This window comes from Pinus tabuliformis, chromosome 8, assembly GCF_031772625.1.
Source record: "Pinus tabuliformis cultivar Carrire ecotype Pingquan chromosome 8, CPIR1, whole genome shotgun sequence".
Classification (NCBI taxonomy): Eukaryota; Viridiplantae; Streptophyta; class Pinopsida; order Pinales; family Pinaceae; genus Pinus; species Pinus tabuliformis.
Window position 1 is genome coordinate 1845440530 of NC_142294.1, and position 24737 is coordinate 1845465266.

The 24737-nt window shown below is 40.3% G+C and overlaps 1 protein-coding gene across 3 annotated transcripts in view; it reads left to right on the top strand.

The window, feature by feature from the left end:
• The window catches only part of LOC149243640 (protein CLT2, chloroplastic-like), a 128078-nt gene that overhangs the window by 46372 nt on the left and 56969 nt on the right, over positions 1-24737 (top strand). For all 3 annotated transcript variants that reach the window (XM_089374594.1, XM_089374593.1, XM_089374595.1), the window contains one exon: positions 15180-15295. In XM_089374594.1, coding sequence (XP_089230720.1) covers positions 15180-15295 — 116 coding nt within the window. The remainder of the gene's footprint in view (positions 1-15179; positions 15296-24737) is intronic.

Sequence of the window (24737 nt, forward strand, 5' to 3'; positions counted from 1 at the left end):
TCAGGAGTTGTCTCCTGGGGATCACGCAAACAATCAGCTCAAGCAGATTCCACAACAGAAGCAGAATATGTGGCAGCAGCTGAGGCAACAAAAGAAATTGTGTGGTTCAGGAATATTCTGGAAGATTTGCAGGTAAAACAAGTACATTCAACTCCACTCATGATTGATAACACCTCTGCAATAAATTTGGCCAAGAATCCAAAGTTCCATGATCAAACGAAGCACATCAATACAAAATACCATCTCATCCGACATCATGTTGAGGCCAAGACAATCCATCTACGCTATTGTTCCACTAATGACTAGATTGCAGATATCTTCACCAAAGCGCTTGGAAGAGAAAAGTTTGAAAGATTCAGAACGATGCTTGGACTGACTAACATCCCTTCAGATTAAGGGGGGGAATGTTGACACCTAATCATTGGGATTGGGTGAAGACTTGTAAATAATGTAAATAGTAAATAATGGAAAATAAAGAGCCACAGGAGATGAAGCCAAAGAGTCACTCCCTCATGTATATAACCATGAGTAATCTTAATAAATAAACACAATTCGTTTTGGAGGAGTTACCTCCTGGCTTGGCAGGAATTAATATTAATTATGTAAGTGAAAGGTCAAAAGGCATGACCAATCAACTCTTGTGACCACTCAATGCCTATTTAGGCACACCGTCTGAGGGAATGTAAACCCCCATTTATATTATTATATCAATACAATTACTTACCTACTCTACAACACAAAATCTACAAACAAACATTCTATTTGCGTAATGATTTATGCACCAGTATATCTCATTCATCTCTCTGTCATTCATATTCTCTGTATTGGATAGCCAACAAGGCATCCAAAGATTGTATTCAGAAAACTACTGCTTAATAATACAAACCCTGAACTGCTGCACCAGTTTTCCCGCATTGGGTTTTTCCGGGACATTTGTCCAAAAATAACAGTGTCATGTGTTGTGTATTTCTTTCTTGCTCAGTTTCTTGTTTTTGCATATAATTTTAATTGGTGAAGGCTGCAGTGTATTAGTTTCGATATTTGCTGTAAGATGCAGTAAATAATTTGTTCAATAATTAACAAATAGAAGAAACTTAATCAGTTGCTACAATAGAAATTTGGGTCTTCCAAATTTTCACATGGTATCAGAGTTGTGGATGAAGCAAGACAGTGTTGATTTGTGGTAGCATCGGATGTGCTCTAAGCCTCAAATTTTGCAGGGAGGCTTGGGCACATGCATTCCAAAGAACCCAAAAACCGTTTTGGGAAATTCCACTTAGAGACGATTATATTAAAATAATTAATATTTTTGATGGAGTTCCTAAGTCTAAACTTTGGAAAATTAAAATATTAATGGGTATTAATCTAATTGTGGGTGAATCTTCTAAATAAAGACGAAGATCAAGTCAAAATGATTTGAGCCTTTGATTAGGAGTTAATCTAGGCCATTGGTTGTCCAACAGGAAGATATAAGAAGGGGCTTGAGGGTCATTTGGAAAATACACCGAGAGATCAAGAGATCGAATTTCTGAAGTGAGAAGTTCTCATGAGGAAATTCTGATCAAAGAGATCTTTTGTAGTAGAGGGGCAGGGACAGTGATCCGGAGGAAGATTTCTAGATCCGGAGAGGTAGTAGCAAGAGGTTGAGTTATTCCCAATGCAGGAACTCGCGAGTGCAGGAACTTGCGAGTGCAGGAACGCGAGAATGCAGGAACTCGCGAGTGCAAGAACGCGCAAGTGCAGGCAACATGAGTGCTGGGGTTGCTTAGGGAATATCTCTGCCAGATTTTCTTGTTGTTTGGATTGCCAGTTAGACATCCATAGATGTACTTAGATTTCACTGCTGCATAATAAAATAAAACCCTCATTGCTGCACTGACTTTCCCAAGTTGGGTTTTTTCGGAGACATTTGTCCAAAAATAACGGTGTCCTATGTGTTTGTATTTCCTTGCTCAATTTCTATGTTTCATAATCATATTTAATTTGGTGTAGGTTTCTTCAGTAATTTACTTCAATGTTTCAAGAAGAAATCTGAAATAAGTTTGTAATGTAATTTACGATCTAGGTGAAGTAGATTCAGTTGGTTGCAGTAGGATTCCTGAGATTGTTAGATCTAGGATTTTTCACATGGTATCAGAGCTGTTGATGTGAAACAGGAAGAGAAAATCTAGCACTTAAGCAAGGGCCACCTTGCTGCAGCAAGCAACAGTTTGAATCCCTTGAGGAATTGCGCAGTTCTAGTCAGGAGGGCTATATTTTTGTGGGTGTCTCTCTCTGAGTGAGCTGATAGAGAGGTAAGACTATCGGATCGAGAATTTGCCAAGGCAGAGGGAACCACGTAGAGCATCAACGCAGAGCTAGAGGGACGTAGTTTTTTGCAAGCTGAGTACTGGGCAGAAAAGCTGTCGGAGGAAGGAAGCAGATCGCATAGTGAGGGAATACTTCCTCATTGATTTCTTGGCGAGGAAATCAATATTTCTCATTTGTTGAGCAACAGAGGAGAAACAGACTTACCAACTCCATCAGGGAGTGCGTAAGCCAACCTAGAAGCTATGCAGTAAGGAGAAAGACAGAGCTGTTCGACAATTTTCGGAGGATATGGCAATCAGTGGCTTGAGGGATCAGGACATGTTGGACAGAGCTTCCAACTACGTCATCTGGAAGGCTAGAATGTCCTTCTAGATGAGCATGCCCACAAGACGTATGTTGATAGTGTGGTAGCTGTCCCTGCGGATGCAGATCCGCTGAAAAAGTACAGAGCTGAAATGGCAAAGGCCAAGAGGATGATCTTGGATGGAGTCAAGGATCACATGGTGTGCCATGTTTGCTAGCAGAGCAACTATGAAGGAGATGTGGGAAGCTTTGGCCACATTGTATCAGGGATCTTCTGAGCAGCGGAAGTTGTACTTGGAACAAAAGTTGAGATGTGCGCAGATGCAGAAGGGAGAACTTGTGGATCCATTCCTCACGAAGCTGAAAGAGACCCGTGATAAGTTGTCGGCTATGGGACATACACCTCAGGATTCGGAGTTGGTGAGACTGGCCCTAAATTCTGTGTCAGATGAGTGGCAAGTCTTTGTCCAGAGTATCCTGGGGAGAGGAGCATTGCCTAATTAGGATGAGATGTGGGCAACTTTAAAACAAGAAGAGCTGAGGAGAGACCTGGTCAAGGTCAAACTTGACGGAAGCAACAACAACAGTGGGTTGAAGCCCAAAGTAGAGGAGGAGGATAATGCAACCCTTGCATCGAAGGGGTAGCAGGGGCAACAAAGACGAAAGAAGGACGTCTCCAAGGTGAAGTGTTTCAGATGTGGCGAGATGGGCCACTATGCATCCCAGTGTCCCTTGAAGAAAAAGGACAAGGATGAGAAGCACGATCCTAAGGTTGTAGCTGCAAAGATCGAACAGGAGGAGGAGTTCGCCATGATAGCCAAGATACCTCCAGGAGGGAGGTGGGCTGATATAGAACTGTAGTTCGATAGAGCTACAGATGGGCAGGATCCTTGAGGAGCCCACCTCTTGGATCATCACCTTGCTATGGGAGCCCATGATCAGTAGTAGCGGGATGGAGGAGTTTTCAGTTGGTGCCATGGAGTGTTGGAGTGACAGATGTAGTAGTTAGCAGCGCCAGAACTTGAGCAACATAGAGCAGAGAGGCAGCAGTGCATGGAGGCATAGTGCAGAGCTTCAGCAGCGCAGTGGCTTCAAAAGACAACATGGGACTAGTAGCAGTCAGGATTTCAGCATTGAGGTGTATCCACGGGATACTTATCTAGTTTTGGGTGTTTTCAATTGCTTCGCCCTGCAACTGAGTTGCAGTACGGATGCAGTGTTAGCAGTGGCAGTTCTACCAGCATAGCAGATGCAACATTTGAGAGGGAGCTGTAGTACATATGTAGCATTGGCAGTGGCAGTGCCAAAGGCAGCAGTACAGTAGCAACAACGCACTAGTTGGTGGACATCATGTTAGACATCAACAATGCAGAGGACGATGCTTTAGAGTCAAAGCAGTATGCAGTAGCAGTATATTGCTAGAGCACATTCCTCGCTAAGAGGGAGTGTTGATTTGGGGTAGCATCGGATGTGCTCTAAGCCTCAAATTTTGCAGGGAGGCTTGGGCACATGCATTCCAAAGAACCCAAAAACCGTTTTGGGAAATTCCACCCAGAGATGATTATATTAAAATAATTAATATTTTTAATGGAGTTCCTAAGTCTAAACTTAGGAAAATTAAAATATTAATGGGTATTAATCTAATTGTGGGTGAATCTTCTAGATAAAGACGGAGATCAAGTCAAAATGATCTAAGCCTTTGATTAGGAGTTAATCTAGGCCGTTGGTTGTCCAATAAGAAGATATAAGAAGGGGCTTGAGGGTCATTTGGAAAATACACCGAGAGATTAAGAGATCGAATTTCTGAAGTGAGAAGTTCTCAAGAGGAAATTTCTGACCGAAGAGATCTTTTATAGTAGAGGGGCAAGGACAGTGATCAGGAGGAAGATATCTAGATCCGGAGAGGCAATAGCAAGAGGCTGAGTTATTCCTAGTTCAGGAATTCGCGAGTGTAGGAACGTGAGTGCAGGAACGCGCAAGTGCAGGAACGCGAGTGCATTCAACACGAGTGCCAGGGTTGCTTAGGGAATATCTCTGCCAGATTTTCTTGCTGTTTGGATTGCCAATTGGGCATCCATAGATGTACTCAAATTTCACTGCTGCATAATAAAATAAAGCCCTTACTGTTGCACCGGTTTTCCCAATTTGGGTTTTTCCGGGGACATTTGTCCAACAATAACGGTGTCCTATGTGTTTGTATTTCCTTGCTTAGTTTCTATGTTTCATAATCATATTTAATTTGGTGTAGGCTTCTTCAGTAATTTACTTCAATGTTTCAAGAAGAAATCTGAAATAAGTTTGTAATGTAATTTAAGATCTAAGTGAAGTAGATTCAGTTGGTTGCAGTAGGATTTCTGAGATTGTTAGATCTAGGAATTTTCACAGAGAGCAGAGCCAGAAAATCCCAAAGCTGAATAGGAGGAGGGAAGTCGAAGTGCTGCATAGGCAGCAAATCGAATCCCCAAAGGGATTGCGCAGTCCAAGCCAGGAGGGCAAGAATTTTCGTGGAAGATCTCTCTCTGAGTGAGTCGACAGAGAGGTAAGATTTCCAGATTGAGATTTGTCCGTGACAGAGGGAGCAGTAGAAGCTTCAACACAAAGCAGTTTCTAGTGAGACAGTTTTCTGTAGTAGTTGCTGGGGTAGAAAAATGTCAGAAGAGAGAAGGAGACACTACCTTGAGGGAATTCTTCCTCAGAGGACTTCCAGCCAAGAAGTCTGAATTCTCATTTGCTGAGCAGCAACAAGGAGCAACAGATCTACTAACTCCAGCAGGGAGTGCGTAGGCCAGCCCAACAGCAGCGCAGAGGAGAGAGGAGGCAGTTCAACATTTCGATGGCAAAGATGGTAGTTATTGGGTTGCGAGATCAGGATTGGTTGGAAGGTGCATCCAATTATGTGATCTGGAAGGCAAGGATCTCATGTCTTTTGGATGAACATGATCTCAAAATCTATGTCGACAGTGTGGTAGCTATACCCGTGGATTCAGATCCGCTCAAAAAGTACAAGGCTGAAATGACAATGGCCAAATGATTGATCCTCGACGGAGTGAGAGATCACATAGTATGTCACATTGCTAGCAAAGATACTGCCCGACAGATGTGGGAAGCATTGGCCACGCTATACGAAGGATCTTCCGAGCAACGAAAGATGTACTTGGAGCAGAAGATGAGATCCACGCAGATGCAGAAGAGGGAACACATTGACCCGTTCCTAACAAAGCTTCAGGAAATCTGAGACTCGTTGGCAACTATGGGGTCAACACCTTAGCCTAGCGAGATGGTGAGGCTGGCCCTGAATTCAATCTCAAAAGAATGGAAAGTGTTTGTCCAGAGTATCCTGGGCAGAGAGAGATTGCTGGATTGGGAAGGAATGTGGGCCGCTCTTCAACAGGAAGAGATGAGGAGAGACTTTGTCAAGTGCAAACTTGATAGCAACATCAGCAGTGGGACGAAGCCAAAAGAGGAGGAAGAGAATGCGGCCCTTGCATCTAAGGGACAACAGGAGCAACGAAAGAAGAAGAAAGATGTTTCGAAGATCAACTGATTCCGGTGTGGTGAACTTGGTCACTACGCTACGTAGTGTCCTCTCAAGAAGAAGGACAAGGACGAGAAGCATGATCTGAAGGCTGCATCTACAAAGATCGAAGAGGAGGAGTTTGCCATGGGTACCCAGATACCTCCAGGGGAGAGGTGGGGTGATCTAGAACTGTAGTTTGAAAAAACTACACATGGGCAAGATCCTTGAGGAGTCCACCTCTTGGATCAATACCTTGCTATGGGAGCCCAGATCAGAAGTAGCAGGATGGACCAGTGTCAGTTTGTGCAGAGGAGTGACAATTGCAGTAGCTAGGAGTGCTAGAAACTGCGCAGCCCAGAGCAGATTTGGTAGCAGTGCAGAGTCAGCAACTGCGCAGAGGCTTCAGAGGGTCAGCGCAAAGACTAGCAGCAGTCAGAACTCCAGCAACAGATGCATCATGCTGAACACCTGTTTAGTAATTTTGGATGCTTTTCCGTTGCTGATGCAGTAGTAGCAACAATTGGAGAAGGTTGCAGTGCAGATGCAGTATTGGCAGTGGCAGTGCCAGCAGCAGCACAGATGCAGAACTTATGAGGGTTGCAGTACAGATGCAATGTTGGCAGTGGCAGGGTCAACAACAGTACATATGCAACATTTGCGCAGTAGTTGGCGGGCAATGATTTCAGAGATCAACAACACAGAGGGAGATGTTATAGAGCAAGGTGATGCTTCAGCAGGTTGCATTACTAGAGCACATTCCTCGCTAAGGGGAAGTGTTGATTTCTGGTAGCATCGGATGTACTCTTAGCCTCATAATTTGCAGGGAGGCTAGGACACATGTATTCCACAACACCTAGAAATTGTTTTGGGAAATTCCACCCGGATACAGTTTTATTAAAAAATAATTAATTATTTTTAATGGGTGCTTAAGTCTAAACTTAGGAAATTAAAATAATTAAAGGGTATTAATCAAACTGAGGGTGAAACATCTAGAAGAAGATGGAGATCGAGTCCAAATGATTTGAGCGATTGATTAGAATCTAATATGGGTCGTTGATTGCTCAACTGGAGGATTATAAGAAGGACTTCGATGGGCATTTGGAAGACGCATTGGAGAGAGATCAAGAGATCGAATTTCTCAGAGAGGGTAGCGTAGCAGTTGTTAGAGAGAAGATTGAAGTGATTTCTTGCAGTGAGGGGCAGGGATAGTTTCGGTTGGAGAGTTTTCCTGATCCGGGAATACATCATAGAGGAGGCAGAGAGAGATCCAGAAGAGGCAGCGTAGAGGCCACACAGTGGGCAGTATAAGGCCAAGTAGAGGTAGCGCAGAGGCCACGCTGGGTAGTATAAGACCAAGTAGAGGCAGTGCAGAGGCCACGCTGGGCAGTGTAAGGCCAAGTAGAGGCAGTGCAAAGTTTCAGAGGGAGTTCAAATTCTAGCTAAGAGAGATGAGTTTCAGTGCAAGAAGTCGGGGTGTGAGACTGGAAGGCTTGAAGTTCAAATCTCCAGACAACAAGAGATCCGGGAAGAGGTGACGTAGATCCCCAGAGAGGCTGACACAGTCGCTGTGCAAAGCCAGCGTGGGGCCAACAATCCAGGGCCTAGCTCAGTCGTGGATCACCAGTGATAGTGTGAGGTATATCTCATTCATCTCTCTGTCAGTCAGATTCTCTGTATTGGATAGCCAACAAGGCATCCAAAGATTGTATTCAGAAAACTACTGCTTAATAATACAAACCCTTAGTTGCTGCACCAATTTTCCCGCATTGGGTTTTTCCGGGGGCATTTGTCTAAAAATAATAGTGTCATGTGTCGTGTATTTCTTTCTTTCTCAGTTTCTTGTTTCCGCATATAATTTTAATTGGTGAAGGCTGCGGTGTATTAGTTTCGGTATTTGCTGTAGGATGTAGTAAATAATTTGTTCAGTAATTAACAAATAGAAGAAACTTAATCAGTTGTTGCAGTGGAAATTTGGGTCTTCGAAATTTTCACAAAACACAGTGGTATTTTAACTTCACAATTAAAAATTATGCAGTGGAAATAAATAGGAAAATCAACACAAGAACAAAAAATTTGTTTTTCCCAACAAATCTTCCTTCACTTTTATTAATATGGAAAATTAGGGCCATGATCCACATAGAAATACACAGGATTTACAACAATTGATTGAACTTGGAAATGACCCATTGTATTTTTAGTCCAAGGAAAATTGGCCTCTGGAAATCGACTGCTTGGAGAATTACTTGGCCTTGGAAAAGCCTCAACTTGTACTTGCAAGTCTCGGCCTCCTCTCAGTTGCATAGTTGTGCTGTGGAATTCTCGACCCCTCTATCAAAACTTGGCCTCCAAGTCTCATCCCACTAGAAAACTCGACCGCTCCTCACGCGACTAGCTAGAACTTAGCATCCCTCTCACACTGTCTGCCCGCTCAAAATCTCGACCTCACTTTGCAAGTCTTGTTCCCCTCTCTTAGCATTCTTGGCCTCCACAATTTCTCCTCTTGAAAAACCCTTACCACACACTTTATTCTTCTTTTCAGTTACCGAGCCTCTCACTCCTTGAGAAAATCGCTTCCTCAATCACAATGTGTCTTCACCTCTCCCTTAGGCTTATTTTATAATTTCATATTGAGCTAAATCTGTTGAGTATGTTGTCATTGATGTCAAAGTGGGTGCATGATATCGTCATTGATGTCCTCGGTACGCTGTTATGCATGGATGTGATGATGCATTGATGAAACCCTAGGTATAGGGTTTGGATCCCTTGGAAGATGATCATTCCCCGCACTTGTCGAAGATTTTGAAGAAGCAAACCAATGAATGCTCTTTGTTAGATTCTCCTCGTCATGCTGATTCTGATGGCATGTGGCTCGTCATGAGGATTCTCACAGTTTGAGAGATATGCATGCTCAAAGATGAAGCACCCATCATGTGGTCAAAAACCCCAAATTATGTGACATGGCAACTTATTATTGGTTCATGGGCTTAGAAGAAAATTATTAAACAATTGTTGAGATTTAAATTTCAAAAGACGGCCTAAGGTTATATAGGTTTTGGGCTTTAAAAAGACTTGAATTTTAAATTCAAGTTAGCCCTCCGAATTCATGTTGGCCTCATGATTTTTGGCTCCAATAAAATTAAAATTAAAATCTTATTTTCCTTCCAATTTATTCATGTCGGCTCCATGGAACCCCTCCTCAACCTCTATATAAGGGAGACTTTTAGCCTTCATTTTACATTGAAGATCAAGCTCAAAAATGATATATCTTCTGTGGTCTTGTGGAGAAACGAAGGGGCATGATCTGAAGAAGGTATGTTGGGTTAATTATTTTATCTAAAGGGTATTCGCTTGGGTTATGGTCCCAAAAAGGAATTCCTTGGTTTTTTTTTTTAAAGTTCTTTTTGCAGGAGGTCCGCATACTGTACAGGGGTTAATTCTTCCTTGAAAAATCCGCAAATCTGGAGCAGTGAATTGTGCCCAAGAGCTTCGCTCCAAATGTAATTTTTAGCCCCCTGCTAGGGCAAGCTTCTGAACGTGATCAGAACAGTTTTGGCCTGAGCATATTCTGAGTAATTCGATCTATATCCAGGGCCACTTGGGTTATAAGATTTTGCTGGATTTTTTGCAGCTCTTGGATCCATCCGATTTATCTAAAAAACTAATCTTTATTAATGATGCAGCTCCCTTTAGGCAAGATCCTGGCATTCATTTATATGCGGTTGGACCTTTGACCTGTGCAGAGATTTTCAGACCTGTTGCAATATATTTATGACCGATAACTTAGCTCGATCTGTGCCTACATATTCCAGATCTATGACTTAGCTCGGATATGTGCCTAAGTATTTCAGACCTATGACTTAGCTCAGACCTGTGCTTAAGTATTTCAGATCTGTGAACTGTGGCATATATCAGATTGTGGCATAAGGATAGCAGTTCAGACCCGTGGCAGAGAAGCTCTGAACTGTGACAAGTTCGGACTTGTATGAGGAGACAAACCAGTGTGTGGACAACAACTCAGATCTGCCTATTCTTGAGGAGACACAAAGTTCTTTGCAGAAACTAGGAGCAGACTCTTGGACCAGCAGATCTTGAAGAATACATTCGAGCAGCTCCAGGACTGACATATATCACTTTAAGCCTCATTCCGCGCCATGAAACTGGACCTTCAAGCAAAGCCTAAGTGTGTTTGTGCGAATCCTTTTAGTTTCATTTGAGAACTGCATTTTCATATGGTGTATAGGCCAAATTTTGTTTGATCTGAAATGGCGATCTAGCTCCAGTTAATTTCGGCCTTCAAAGCAGTGATATAAAGCTACAGACCTATTCTATGTCAGCACTGCCCATATGCTCATTTGTAACATTGTCTGGCATATTTGCATAATTCAGTGATTGTGACCTTGTATTACATTGTGCGTCTATACTGAAGGAAACTCAATTGTTAAGGTCTTGAAGCCTATAACACTTGTGCTCCAGAAGTTGTTCCATCATACTTGAAATACAAGTATGCTAAGGTTGAGAAAGGGTTTGATCACTAGTCTAAAGGTTTCGAGGCACTTCTGAAATACATCTTGAAATTCACTAGGTCCATCTTCCTCTTGATGACAAATCTGTGCCCTAAACAAGAGCAGTAAACTCTACACAGTTCCAGAACTTGCAAATACCTAGGTTTTTGCAGAAGATATAATACAGTGATCTAGGAGCAGCATTTCAGGACATCAACAACTAAGAAGTTTGCAGACCTTGAGGCTTGTGTAGCTGTTTTGCAAAAGATGTATCACATATGGCGGGTGCAATCATAATAGAAGTTGACTCTTCCAGATCCTAGAGACAGAGGCTAATCTTCAAAGGAAAAACCTTAAGTTGATACAGGGTTCACATCTTAATGCAAGTACTGAAGCTCAGATTGTTTGTGAGTATTCACTGTGCTTGAAGACTGTTCAAAGTCATCATCAACATGTAAGGCAAATACATTAAATCATTTCCAGTTGAATATGTTCATTATAAGGGTATCACTGTCATATTAATGTGCATGTTAAGAAATCTGGCTTTAGCAGTAAGAGTGATATTGTCACATGACTATTGTCGCAGTTGAGTGATTCTGAGATTACAGTGCAATGCATTATCCTTATCAGTCTACAGCAGTTAAAGGAGTTTGGAAGAAAGGGTTCTCATCAGCAAGAAGGTACCAGTGTATGTGGAGCAGAACACCAAGCAAACTATGGTGCATTAGACACCAACCTGTGTGCATGACTTGGTAGACTGTATGGCTACTATGAAAAGGAGCTAGGGTTTTGTTAGTGAAGAATGTTGTAACAATATACTACAGAATTGCATTGCAGAGATAGAGATCATTGTTGTTGCCAGTTATTCTGTTCATGCACAGGCCTATATGTTTGATGTATAATGCCAGGGTTGAACATTGAGAGTGTTGATTTTGTTGAGCTAGTGTTTCAACTGCAGCTTTTGTACTAACAGTCAGAGGTTGGGCAGAGGCATCACATCAGCGTTTGATTGCAGGCAGTTGTGGAGTGAGTGGTAGCAGTGAAGTGCAGCAAAAGTGGTAGCAGACAATTGTGGAGTGACAACAGTGAAGTGTATTGCAGTAGCTGTGGCAACAGTGAAGTGTATTGCAGCAGCTGTGGCAACAGTGAAGTGTATTGCAACAGCAGTGGCAGCATCCAATTGTGGAGTGACAATAGTGAAGTGTATTGAAGTAGCAGTGGTTGATTGGTTGATTGTAAGGGAGACTGAAGACTCCTATAAACCTGTGTCTGTAAACATCTTTAGACTTAGGAGTGTTTTACTTCATTCCAGTTGATTGCTGGTAAACTTGTATGTAACCATACATAACAAAGCTTTGTTGAGAGAAAATCTTCTGTGCACTGTTTATGTGATTTGATGATGTTTCATGTTTTGTTTTGATGCTCTGAATGTTTAAAAGAATCTAACCAATTGTGTAAAAAGGGTAAAATATTGATTCACTCCCCCCTCTCAGTGTTTCCAACAATTGGTATCAGAGTAGGTCCTTTTTTGGAAGTTTAACTGCTTGAAGGCAAATCCGTGGCATCTGAGATGGGGAAGTCAAAGGAGAATGCTAGCAGTTATGAAGAAGTTGCATCTCTCAAACTCCAAATTTAGAAGGCTGAAAATGGAGAGATGATGAGGAGTTTGTATAACAGTCTTAGTTCAGAATTCAAAGATCTAAAGAAATACAATGAGCAGAAGGATGCTAAATATGAATGGGCTCTTGATGAAATAAACAGGTTAAGAAGTGAAATTGAAATGCAAAAGGAGCAGATGAAAACACTAGAAAAGGATCGTGAACTTGATGAAGCAAAGAAGGAAGTGGATCATCTCAAAAGCATGTTGCAAGAGGCAAACAATAAAGAAAGCACCTTGACAAGCCAACTCAAGGAAAGACCAAATAAATGGAACAAGCATGATAAAGAACTTGGCAAGCAAATCACCTCCTTGAAGAGGGAACTTGAAGAAGCCAAAAGGATTAAGGAAGTCTTAAGAAGTCATATGAAGCAAAAGGAAGAAGATTGCATGAAATGTGAACAGAAAATTGTCACTCTGAGAGCAGAAGTAGACAAGCTCAACCAAAGATTGAGGAGTTCGCAGGTCTTGGATGACATTCTCAATTGCCAAAGATCACCACTTATCAAGACAGGTCTTGGGTATGTTGGTGAGTCCTCATGCTGCAAGGATGAAAACTCCAAAGATGAAGAGAAGTCACGTGACGGTGATGGAGAGAAGCCTCATTCCAAAGATGAAGAGAAGCTCAAAGCCTCAAAGTCAAAGTTTTTCACAAGTCAACCAACACCGAAAGCTGGAAAATAAATTCCTCAAGGATCCTCATGGTTTGACTCTTGAGAGATATGCATGCTCAAAGATGAAGCACCCATTATGTGGTCAAGAACCCCAAATTAGGTTACATGGCACCTTATTATTGGTTCATGGGCTTAGAAGAAAATTATTAAACTAATGTTGAGATTTAGATTTCAAAAGGTGGCCTAAGGTTATCTAGGTTTTTGGCTCTAAAAGGATTTGAATTTTAAATTCAAATTAGCAGACCTATAGTGTGACCGCAGAGCTCGCCTCAGGTTGCTGAGCAGAAGAGCGAAGTGATTGGGCAGAGAGGAGGGTTATGACAAGAGAACAAGAAGAGGGTTTCCAAGTGGAAGAGAGTGCCAAAGTGGATGAGAAAGGAAGGTCTGTCCTAGGGTTTAGGACAGCAGATCGAATGCCCTAGTTAGGGCTGCTTCCTGTGCACAAAATCACCCTAAATATCTGTCCCTTAAGTCTGGTATTGTGCAGGTGTACAGGTAGTACAAGAGGCCGCAACAGCAGTAGGAGAAGGACAAAGTGTAGGGCTGATTTTGCAAGGGATGGAAGTAATGGTTGGGGGCTGTTCTTTAGTGTACTGAACAACAGTTTGAATCAGCCTAAGAACAGTGACTTGGAGGGGTGTTAGTGGCTGGTTTGGTGATCCCTAGAACATTGGACAAAAGGCAGATTTGTCACTGTGTGTAGGCAGATCTGAAAATCCTAAGGATTGGCTCTTTGAAGGAGCAAAGGAGAAATCAAGTGGGCTAGTTGATAAGCCCTAGTTCATTGAGTTGCAGAGATCATCTTTAGTGATAAGATGGCAGCCTCCAATGCCCTAAGATCTGTCATCTTTGGAGCAACAGTGTGGCAGAAGTGGGTAGTGTGTCAAAGTCCCTATGTGCTGGTATCTTTGAAGGAAAAAAGTGCAGCTATAGGGCAGATTGTTGAGCTGCAGATTGGAAGGCAACGGATCACTAGATGTGTTCAATGTACGTGGACTGAAAGGGCTGTGTGTGGCCACCATCAGCAAGTAGGTGAAGTGTGCTTTGTTCAGGGCAGATTGTATTGGGCCAAAGTTCTGTGACCTAAAGGAGCAGTGTTCATTGATAGTGGCAGATTGTTGAGCTGCAGATTGGAAGGCAATGGATCACTAGACGTGTTCAAGGTACATGGACTGAAAGGGCTGTGCGTGGCCACCATCAGCAAGTAGGTGAAGTGTGCTTTGTTCAGGGCAGATTATAGTTGTTGACACCAAGCCTTAGTTGTGCCCTTGTATCAGGGTTGTATGTAAGGGCCATGATCCTGGTACAAGAGCCCTCGGACTGTTGTATTAAAGATAGTAATATAACATGTAGTGGGTTAAAAAATTTAAAATTGTCATGTGCACTAGTTGATTCACTGATGTTTGTTATTCCACTGTGCAAAGTAGAAGTGTTGTGGCATTTGGGTGTGTTTGTGTTCGAAATTTTATACTCAAACCAGATTCTTGAGTGCCGTGGAAAAATCAACACAAATCAGGTCTGAAAATGCACAGACAAAGGGCCTACTTAATGCTGGTTATGGTTCTGTGAAACTTATCTTAAATATTCCTGCAGTTTGGGTGGGTAAAGATAATGATTAGATGCTGGTTCATGCTGATCTTGATGTCAAAACTCTGCTAAATGGGTATGATCTTGCTGAAAGGAAGCCCTGCAAATGCAAATTTTGACCCTAGCATTTCAATCGTAGGACTATCTAGTATCAACAAGTTGATTTTTTTTTTATTACCTTAAAACAAATTGGAACATAGTTTTTTCTATTTATTTTGTTACCTCATGAATACCACGTAGATACTTAAAAACTTGGTCTGTAAAGTAAATTTGATCACAGAAGCTAATGTTAGAAACTGGTAAATTGATTCAAATGTAGAAAGTATGTAAAAGGTTTTCTCACCTAAGTGAAACAATCCAAGGGTGACTTAAAATGGGACTGGCTGTGCAGTGAGAAATCTTGCCAATAACATAATAATTCATTTAATTTTTAATGTAAAAGGCATAATTAATGTTTACCAGATATTGCTTAAAATCTAATAAGCGTCAAGACTTAGTCATGCATTTTAAAAAACATAATCTACTTACATTGTAATTAGAAAACAACTAAAAAACTGACCTTTTTTTCTTCAGCTACTGCTCATTGCTACTTTGATTACCCCTTCCTGAGTTCAAGCATTTCTCTGCAGACATTTTTGGTGTGGCAACTCATTTTATCAATCCTGATTTTAGGAAGACGCTACGCTGTGAATCAGATATTTGGCTGCTTACTTGTAGCTGCAGGCATTGTCATGGCTATTTCAAGGTACCATCTTCATTTATTGTTTATCTTCAACTGAAACCGCTAATATATCTGATCTCACCTTGTTTTATGTAGTAGAATTTATGGTTATTTACATACCGTTTGTGACCGCCTTGGTCATCATTGCAAGGTTTTTTAATAGTCCATACTGTTGGTATTTTTCCTTTATAAAGATGCATTCCATTGTTCATGTCATCTTCTGTTTGATCTTTATTAATATGAAGTCAAATAGTCATCTTAATGTTGCTTTTTTGAGGGAAGATCATAGGACAAAGAGAGACGTTGAGCAAAAAGTAAAAGCATTATCCAAAGGGACTTGCATTTTCAGAAGCATATACTAAATCTGATAATAATAGAAATCCATTCTGTTTAGGTGATCTTCTAGGACATATTAGGGTAGGACAAGTAGTTAAACAAATCTACTTGTTTGTGCGTGGATTGACAAAAGTAATGTTCCGAATTGAACTTTTCTGTTGAACACATGTGACCAGCATGTTCAGAGAAGGAATTAAGAACTGGTACATGGTAGATTTTGACTATTTATAAAGGAGGAAGACTTGCATTGATTAATGAAGATTGGTTGGGTAAACCAGGAGAAGGTTGAGCCTCTTCTCTTTGATTTTTTTTTTTGGTTGTAAATAAGTTTGGGGCTTCCTTTAAATTAGAAATGGAAAAACATACTTACATAAAGGGAAAAGGGTTCCAGGTAAGGTGTTGTTACTCCTCATGTCAGCAGGGGCACATACAGATTCTTGCAGCATATTTCACCACCATTGTAAACCCAAGGTCACAAGTCAAAAGCCTTGTAACAACCATATGAGGCCCTGTATTAGGTGTCCTAGACCTTGTTTGGTTGGACAATGGCTGGTCCCTTTGGGTTTATCTCTAGCTCCTTTCGTTCCGGATAGGATTGGAGGGCCTTGGACTCATTGGTTCTAGGGGAGCTTGCTTTTTGTAGGAAGATCACTAATGTATGGGCCAGTCCATCCTGTGTCAAGGTGCACCTATGTCTTACCACATGGTTATGTGTTTATTGTGTCTGTATGTGGCCTTGGCCTTGGTGCAGTATCCTTCAAACAATTGTCATACATGGCAGTCTCACAAAGTCAACTTTTCACGTTTCCTAAAGTAGTATATGCTTCCCAATGCAAGTGGTCTCGTAAGTCAAAAAGTTAGCTTGCTCCCATATTGTTAAGCTTGATGAGAGGATGATATGCTACATAAAATTTTTCTAATCAATGAAGGTAGTAGCAAGTTACAGTTTGTTAAAGCTGGTCAACAGGTACAGTAGGTGTGCAGATGGCATAACAGGGGTAGATCTTGACAAAATTTGACATACAGTATGTCAAAATTGGTCTACAGAAGAAGGGGAACAAAACCTACATTTTAATTTTTCCAAATTCTCAAATGCATTAGACATCCATCAAGGGGGTATGATGATGTGGCAGAGTTAGTGATGATGTAGCAACACAGGGCATAATTTGGTCAAATGAAGCAAGACCCAGATGAAATCAGGATGAGTTACGACAAACCCAGTGGAAAAATTAGCAAATTCATCAAGGCATTAGAGATCTCAAGCATGGGTGGTGAAGTCGATTTACTACTAGTTGTTTAAGTCAAGAGGTAGCTGCTACAGCTAGAGATTCAAACTAGTCGTTATGGTCATCAATGGAATGTTGGGGCATAATTGGACCATTCTCCAACTTTTGGACCATAAACGAAGGGAACGTTGGACCTCCACAGGAATCTTAAGTAAATTCGACCCCTTAGTGGGCAAACTCATGAATGTATTGTAATGTTTTAATAAAAATTATTGAGTCTCCAACATGTGGATGACTAGTAAAGATTATTTTAGAGAGTCCGATGAGCTGTTATCTAGCTGTTAGAAAAGTTTTATAAAAGGTTAGCCTCCCCTTTAGAGTTGTTGTTGTTGTTGTTGTCTTGTGAGATCAATTCCATTAATAAAAGAACTTCATTTGCATGTCTTGGTTGGCTCTTACTATCTTTTCTTTTCTTTTTCTATTGTAGTATTCAGTTTAATCTAATAAATTTTCCAATTAGTAAGATCACACAAAATCTAGAAGATTGAGCCATTGAGGGGCTACATAGCCACATGGAGGGGGGAAAATAGGGAGAAATCCCTCTTTGTCTTTTTAGTGTAGGTGGGTCGTTCTAACGAGGATTGAACTATTCCAAGAGGGAGCTTCAATTGGAAAGGGAGCTTGCAGTTCACTGCATACTTGAATCGAAGGCTGGAGAATGCCACGCTAGGGGCTGCTTCTAGTTGGGTCTTGTTATTGCAACATCTAGTAGGCCTAGTGCAAATCCACACTAGGCAACCTAAGTCTTACAACAACGAAGAGATTAGCCAAGACTATCACATCAGTGGCCCCTTTCTAGCTATTTAGTGGTGGATGTTATCTCCACAAGGGAGGCTTGCCGAACGATATCATTTAACAAGATCTTCAATAAATAAGGGCTTAAGGGTGCTAAAGGTCTAATGGTTAGGGAGGAAAGTACCAACAAGGTTTTGATCGATGTGATAAGAGGTAGAAGCAATCAAACACACTTTCTGCCAACCCCAATGGACTAGAAGAGGGTTGTTCTAAAGTAGCGTTTTTATAATATATAGGCTTAAAGCATGCAATATCATATAACAACCAAGAAATAACTTCTAAGGGATATATTGAATAAAGTATCAAAGGCTATGAAGAGACAAGCCAAGGAAAAGCAAATTTTTATGGTCTTTAAGGGTTTTATACGCGTAAAATACCAGTAGCATCCTAGACGTCAACCCTAATTTGGGGACAAAAATGTAATTAATGCTAGATTTTTCCTTTTCGATTTATTAAATACAATTTTTATCAATAAAACAATGACATATAGTTGCAAAAATTACCATAAGATGCAAAATAAAACCAAACCCAAACCTGGCTACCAAGAAGTTAGGAAAAGAAACAAGATTTTTAGATGATCACCACTACTAGACTAGTGCCTTTTCTCAATTGGGAAATAGAGTCAATTAGGCAAAGTCTATGATATAGGGCCTTGGATGAAGAAGGTGGAATATCAAAATTCTTCTCTTAGAAACCCTAGTGACTTCTTTATATGGGAGATTTAAGGTCAAATGATGCATGCACCAAGTTCCTTTGATCGATTCTTGAAAGACAAATTTTACATACCATAAAGAATCAAGATTTCAAGAAAGATATTGCAATTTTTAATATGGCACAAATAGAAAGCCTAATTTTAGAAAAATATCCAAAATGGAAGAAAATGACAATAAATTTACAAAATTCCAACAAGAATCACTTCATTAATCCCAAACAAGTCTCTCCATGCAAAAATTTGCATCGAGACAATTTGCTCCACGAAATGTCCATTGTGCCAAGAGAAAAATACAAGAGGACTAGTGCACACTCCTTTAGAGAGAGAAGGATGAATGGAATGTGATGATGAGAGAATGAAAGTGACTTCCCTCTATTTATATGAGGACATCCAAGTCACTTTCATAATTCCAAGTCACTTTTCATAATTTTACAACAAAAGCCCTGAAAGTTTGCTTGGAGCATTCAATTGGGCCTAAAGGTCACAAGCCAACCTTAAGATAGCTTTAAAACATAAACAATACATTAAAATCTCCCACATGTGGGAATAAATGCTCTCTAACATGACATCATCGTTCTAGAGTGGGCAATCTCTATCAAGCAAGTGACAAAGTGGGTCCATGAGTGCTCCTCACTCCAAGGTACATCATCAAGTGCATGGGTACGTCTCCAAGTAACATCTTCTTCATCATGACATCATCGTCAAGGAGGCTCATGTTACCATCCTAGGGCATGCAGGAATGACGTGGCAACCTTTGGAGCAAGCATTGACATCTAGGCATAGTGTGCTAGCCCTCTTAGACTCCTCAGTGATCTCCATCATCATCTAGGCTCTGGAATAAGGCAACATTTGTCAAACAGGTTGAAGGCCAGCTTGGGGGTGTCATAGGTCCATCCGGGCACATCATCAAATGAGCTAATACCTTGGTTTCTAGCGTTTCAACATTTGGAGGTGTAGCAAGGGGCATACAAATATGTGGGGGCTCCTCAAAACCCAACATTCATCTCAGGAGGGTGACGTTGGGGTTGCAAAGTCATATCTTCTCTCAAGAATGGGCAAGACGTCCTCTAAGCTAGAGAGGTGTAAAGCCATCCCTTAAAGGATCTCTACTACATGTGTAATGAACCACTTGAAACATACCCTCTAGATCAAGTGAGACCAACATCTTTAGGGACAAAAACCATTAAAGTATCATTGTGGACCATATTCAATGTTAAGGGCACAAAAATAGTTCACACAAACCTTGCCTTCCAAACTCTTTCTAGCTCAAAATTTGTAAGGAGGTTACCACACTTATGTTAGGGATTATTATGCCATTAGCCATATTAGGTGCTTCCAACTCCCAGGGTGAAGGACATTTCATAGTTAGACACATCAATCGATAGGTGCATATGTTAAAGTTGGTAATGGAATTGGAAAGACTTCAAGGAAGATGGCCATAGCCATTGTACTAGCTGAAGGAGGTCCAACATCTCTAAGTGCTATAATGAGAACAGGGAGCAATCGTGGAGGCATGAGTTACCCCTTTTCTCGACTTGCTTGTTCCATCCCCTTGTTGCGCCTTTTACTTAAATGATTTATCTTTCTTTCTTGTATAATTTAGGAGATCCAACTTGTTTTATGCTTTTCCAATACGGCTTAAAGATGTAGCAATTTATCACTCATTGGGGTTGGGACATTCAAGAGTTCCTTTTAGTAGAGCATGAAATGACGAGGAATTGAGTGATGGCTAATGGAGGGGTTAGAGCTCATGCTAGGATTTTTCCCATGTGCTTATTATGTCCCAACCATCTTTTGCATTCTTTTTTTCTTTATTTATGGCTTCATATGCTTTTATCTTTCTTTTAGTTGCATCTGTTGAAATATGTAACTAGGTTCGGTCTTCATAAATGTATTTCAGCCACAATGAAATGTATTTATCAAAAGAATGAAGAAAACATTATTATTATTATTATTATGACTTATTAAAGCATGCGTTTCATGCTTGGGTCATCATGTTTTAGGTCAAAGTCCCCATTAAGGACTCTAGGATTTATTCTGAGTCATTAGAGTTATTGTCCATTTAAAGAGACCCTTCTTGGGCTTTTGAATCATGAAAAAATAATTAATATTGAGTCAAATATGCTATTTGTCCCCTCCACACCAAGTCGGCCTCAAGGAGATCAAGTCGACCTCAAACTGGGTAATTCGGCCTCACCAGAAGCCTATATATTGGAGCAGTTTGAATTCATTTGGAGAAAATTCACTTTCTCAAGCAAGTTCGATATCCAGAAGAAAGAGCTGAAAAGTGCAAAGGAAGAAAGGAAGGGAAAAGAAGTGCGAAGTTGGAAAAAGAGGAAGAAAAAGGGAAAATCGAATTTTTGGGCTATCTATCTCTCTCTTGTGGATTCCTCTAGGAGATCAAAGTCTTTCTTGTTTTCTGCTGCTGCTGCTACCAGTTGCTAGGGCGAAGCTACTCCTGCAAGTTGCTGCTGCTAGGTCGAGGTTGCTGTTGGAGGATTGTCATCTGTAGAAGGAAGAAAGGGCTGACTTGGTGTGGAGGAAGTCTTTGTCTAGGTCAAGAGTCTTGGATTATCTCGTGAAACTATTGAAGGAAGAATTGTTGACTGGGTTTTCCCCTAGATAGGGGTTTTGCCCTGGCTGTCCGCCTATATCTGGTGTCTATGATCTTTGTGCTATTGTTTTGGTAATTGTTTGATGAACTAAAAGATATAAGAAGAACATAAAGATAAGAAAATCACAAGTAATTATCTATATAAAGAAAATCTTTCTGCCTTTCTGATTTTCTAACATGGTATCAGAGTTAAGGTGAAGAAGGAAAAACGCAGTTTGAGGATCTACTGAAAGGAGTCTAAGAAACCTCAAAAGGATTGAGCAAGGGATCATATAAGGATATCTTATAAGGAAAGAAGCTTACTACCTTTAAGGACAATGTCTAACACAATAAAGGGAGAGAACAAATTAGAAGGAGCATCAAATTATAGGGCATGGAAGAAAATAATTGATCTCATTCTTGAAAAGAACAAAGTCCTGGATTTGGTCAGAGGAAAAGTGAAGAAACCTACCGAAGGATCTAGTGATGCAGATAAAGTGAAGTATAGAGAATCAGAAATATTGGCTATGACACTGATGGTAGAAGGTATAAAGGACAATCTTGTCCCATACATTTCCAACATAGACCATGCTCAAGAAATGTATGAAGCCTTATCAAAATTGTTCACTATCAAGAACATCGGTCAAGTAGCAAGTCTGAAGAATGAATTAAGGACCACAAAAATGACAAAAGATGACACTGTGGCTTCCTTCTTTGTAAGGATAGCTAGAATTAGAGATGACCTTCAAGCCATAGATGAGATTGTACCGGAAAAAGAGCTAGTGATTATTGCATTATTGGGATTGCCACCTACATGGAGTGTTTTTGCTTCAGGACTCAACAACTAGAAAGAAACTCCATCATTTGAACAATTATGGAATGTCTGCAGCCAAGAAGAGATGAGAATCTCATTAGTATCCAACAATGAATAAGAGAAAGTTTCAAATGCATACTCTGCTTATCACAAGAAAGGAAACTTCAAGAAATCGAAAGGGCCAAGAAGGAAGGTAGACATGTCGAAAATAGAATACTATCAATGTCGTAAAATGGGTCACTATAAAAGTGACTATCTTGACAATCTAAAGAACAAGAAAAGGAACAGGGACCAAGCTAATATTACTAAAGAAGGATCTCCAAAGAAGAATAAAGCCAAAGAATTAGATACAAGGGACTTACACTACTAAGTCCTTTGCTCTAAGCTTTAGTTATTTCATTTTTGATTTCTAGTATTTATAGATTTAACATATTTTGGAATTTTTTTTTTGATTTGTTTTAATAAGGTTATTATAGGTATTCCTCAAGCTTGGAGGGAGCCCTCACCAACTTCCAAAGATAAGTATCTTATTGCCTTTTCACTTTTAGTTTTCCTTACTTATCTAGTTTTGCTTGCATTAAATACTAATCACATTTCTATTCATATTTTCCTTGTTTAGGAAAAACTTGCTAAAGACTCAAGAATTATGGAAGGTCTCACAAGACAAAACATTAGAGTTACAAGGTTTGTTAAGAAACAAAAGGTATGCCTTAGACTATAAGTTTTGCTCTCTTCATGATAAAGGTATATTCATTTTTGATTACTAACATTATTGTGTCTAGCTCTCTTGAATCATAAAGATTCTTAATTGGGTGATTCATCATTAAATAAATCTACCCTCCTCATATCTTTAATTATTCTTGTAGAACCCTAGAAATGTTCTTTGTAAAAAAACCCTAACTTAAGGGTATGTTGATGATAATGTGTAAAACCCTAGCCTACTTAGGGTTATTGTTGAAGTCTAAAGAAAATGTTTGATGCTTTGATAATGTCATGTTTGGGGTTTTGGTATCGTTATGAAAACCTTAACTTGTTAGGATTGAATGGTGATGTCTGAAATCCCAAACCTTTGAAGTATTGATAAATTAGGGTTTGATGTGTTATAACCCTAGATCATTAAGGTTTGGTAGGTTGTATAAGCAAGACCCGTATAGTGTTCTAGAAATGAAATCCTAGTTATATGTGTAGTTTTCCGATCGAAACCCTAGTCTGATCAAGTTTGTTATATGTCTAACTTTAAAATATTGATATTTGTGTCATTGGGTTTGACTAACACATGATATACTTGTGCATAATGATGAAATTCTAGAAATGTGTGTTGACATAATTGTTGATGGTCATAAGTCCTAGGGTTTGGAACTAAGCCCTAGTCGAAGTTTGATTCTCTAAGATGATAATGTTTGTGAATTCTAGGGTTTTGTAACTAAACCTTAGTAGAATTTCAAATTTTCTAATATATGATAACAAGTGTGATAATCTGAGATCTATGAAAGATTGTTGAAACTTGAAAGTGAGTTGTGATTGGTGAAGCTTAATGGCTCATGTATGAAATCTAGGATCTTGCACTTGTAAAAATTTGGAAATCCAAATCCTATTGCAACAACTGGAAATAATTCTCCTAATTGTTAAATTAATTTTAACAATTTATTTAGTGTTTGCTACAGTAAATACTGAATCAATCACACTGCAACCTACAAAAATAAACTACGGAAGAAATAAATGCTGAAAGAAATACTAGCACACACACATAAATGACAATTATTTTTGGACCAATATTCTTGGAAAAACCCAACTTGGGAAAATCAGTGCAACAACTGAGGGTTTTATTATTATGCAACAGTGAAATAATCTGAGTACAACTGGATGCCGAAACTGGCAATCCTACAGAGGAAAATTGGCAAGAAAATTCTAGTGAGGAATTTCCTCACTCCACAAGCAAATCCGGGCTCTGACCTCAGCTCAAATTGAGCCGTCCAAACTGGCTCTACGCAGTCACTGTGTCACCCTAGCGCAGTCACTTCTACACTCAGCTCGGAAGAACTTCTCCTCAAGCTGTTTGGTCAGCTGCTGTTTGGGAAAATGTCTCTCCTGGCCTTTGGAACCTCTGCCCAGCTTTTGGCACTGAAACTCTGCTTCTCCCCAATAATTTCGAAATTGCCTCTAGAGGCAACTGCGCTGCACTGCGTCAGCCTCTCTGTGGCTTTTCTGCCTCTTTGCAAATGCACTCACCAGATTTGGAATCATTCCTCCAGCTTCACTGTCCCTGCCCCTCCCTCACTGCTTCGATTTCTCTGGCTCTCTCTGTGGCAACTGAATGCTGCTACTCAAGAAATCGATCTGCTCATGAAATCGAAATTTTCCAATGTATCCTCTCTAAACCCCATCGACTTCTTCTTATAATCCTCTGTTGAGACTTCAACGACCAAGATTAGATCTTAATCGATGGCTAGGATTAACTTGAAGTCGATCCGTGTGAGTTTCTTGAACATTCTCACCATAACTTAATTAATTATGATTAATTAGTAATATTCCCTAAGTTTAGACTTAGGAAATATTTAAAAACTGACCAATAATCTAATTAAGTCATTTCTAGTGGAATTTCCAGAAACGATTTCTGGGTTTTGGAGATCTCATGCATTCTAGCCTCTCCACAAAATTTCAAGGCTAGAACACATCCAATGCTACAAAAACTAACACTCCCTCTTAGCGAGGAATGTATTCTAGAGTTGCTGCTCCCTGTAGCAACACCCTGTCTCTGCATCATCTCCTGTCACGCTGCTGATGTCTGGCTGTTGCTACCCACCAACCACTGTGCAACTATGATATATGTTGCATATGTGCTGCTGCTGACCCTGTTGAACTGTTGCCAACACTGCATCTTCACTGCAACTCCCTCTCCATCTGTTGCTGTCGCAACTGCAACATCTGCA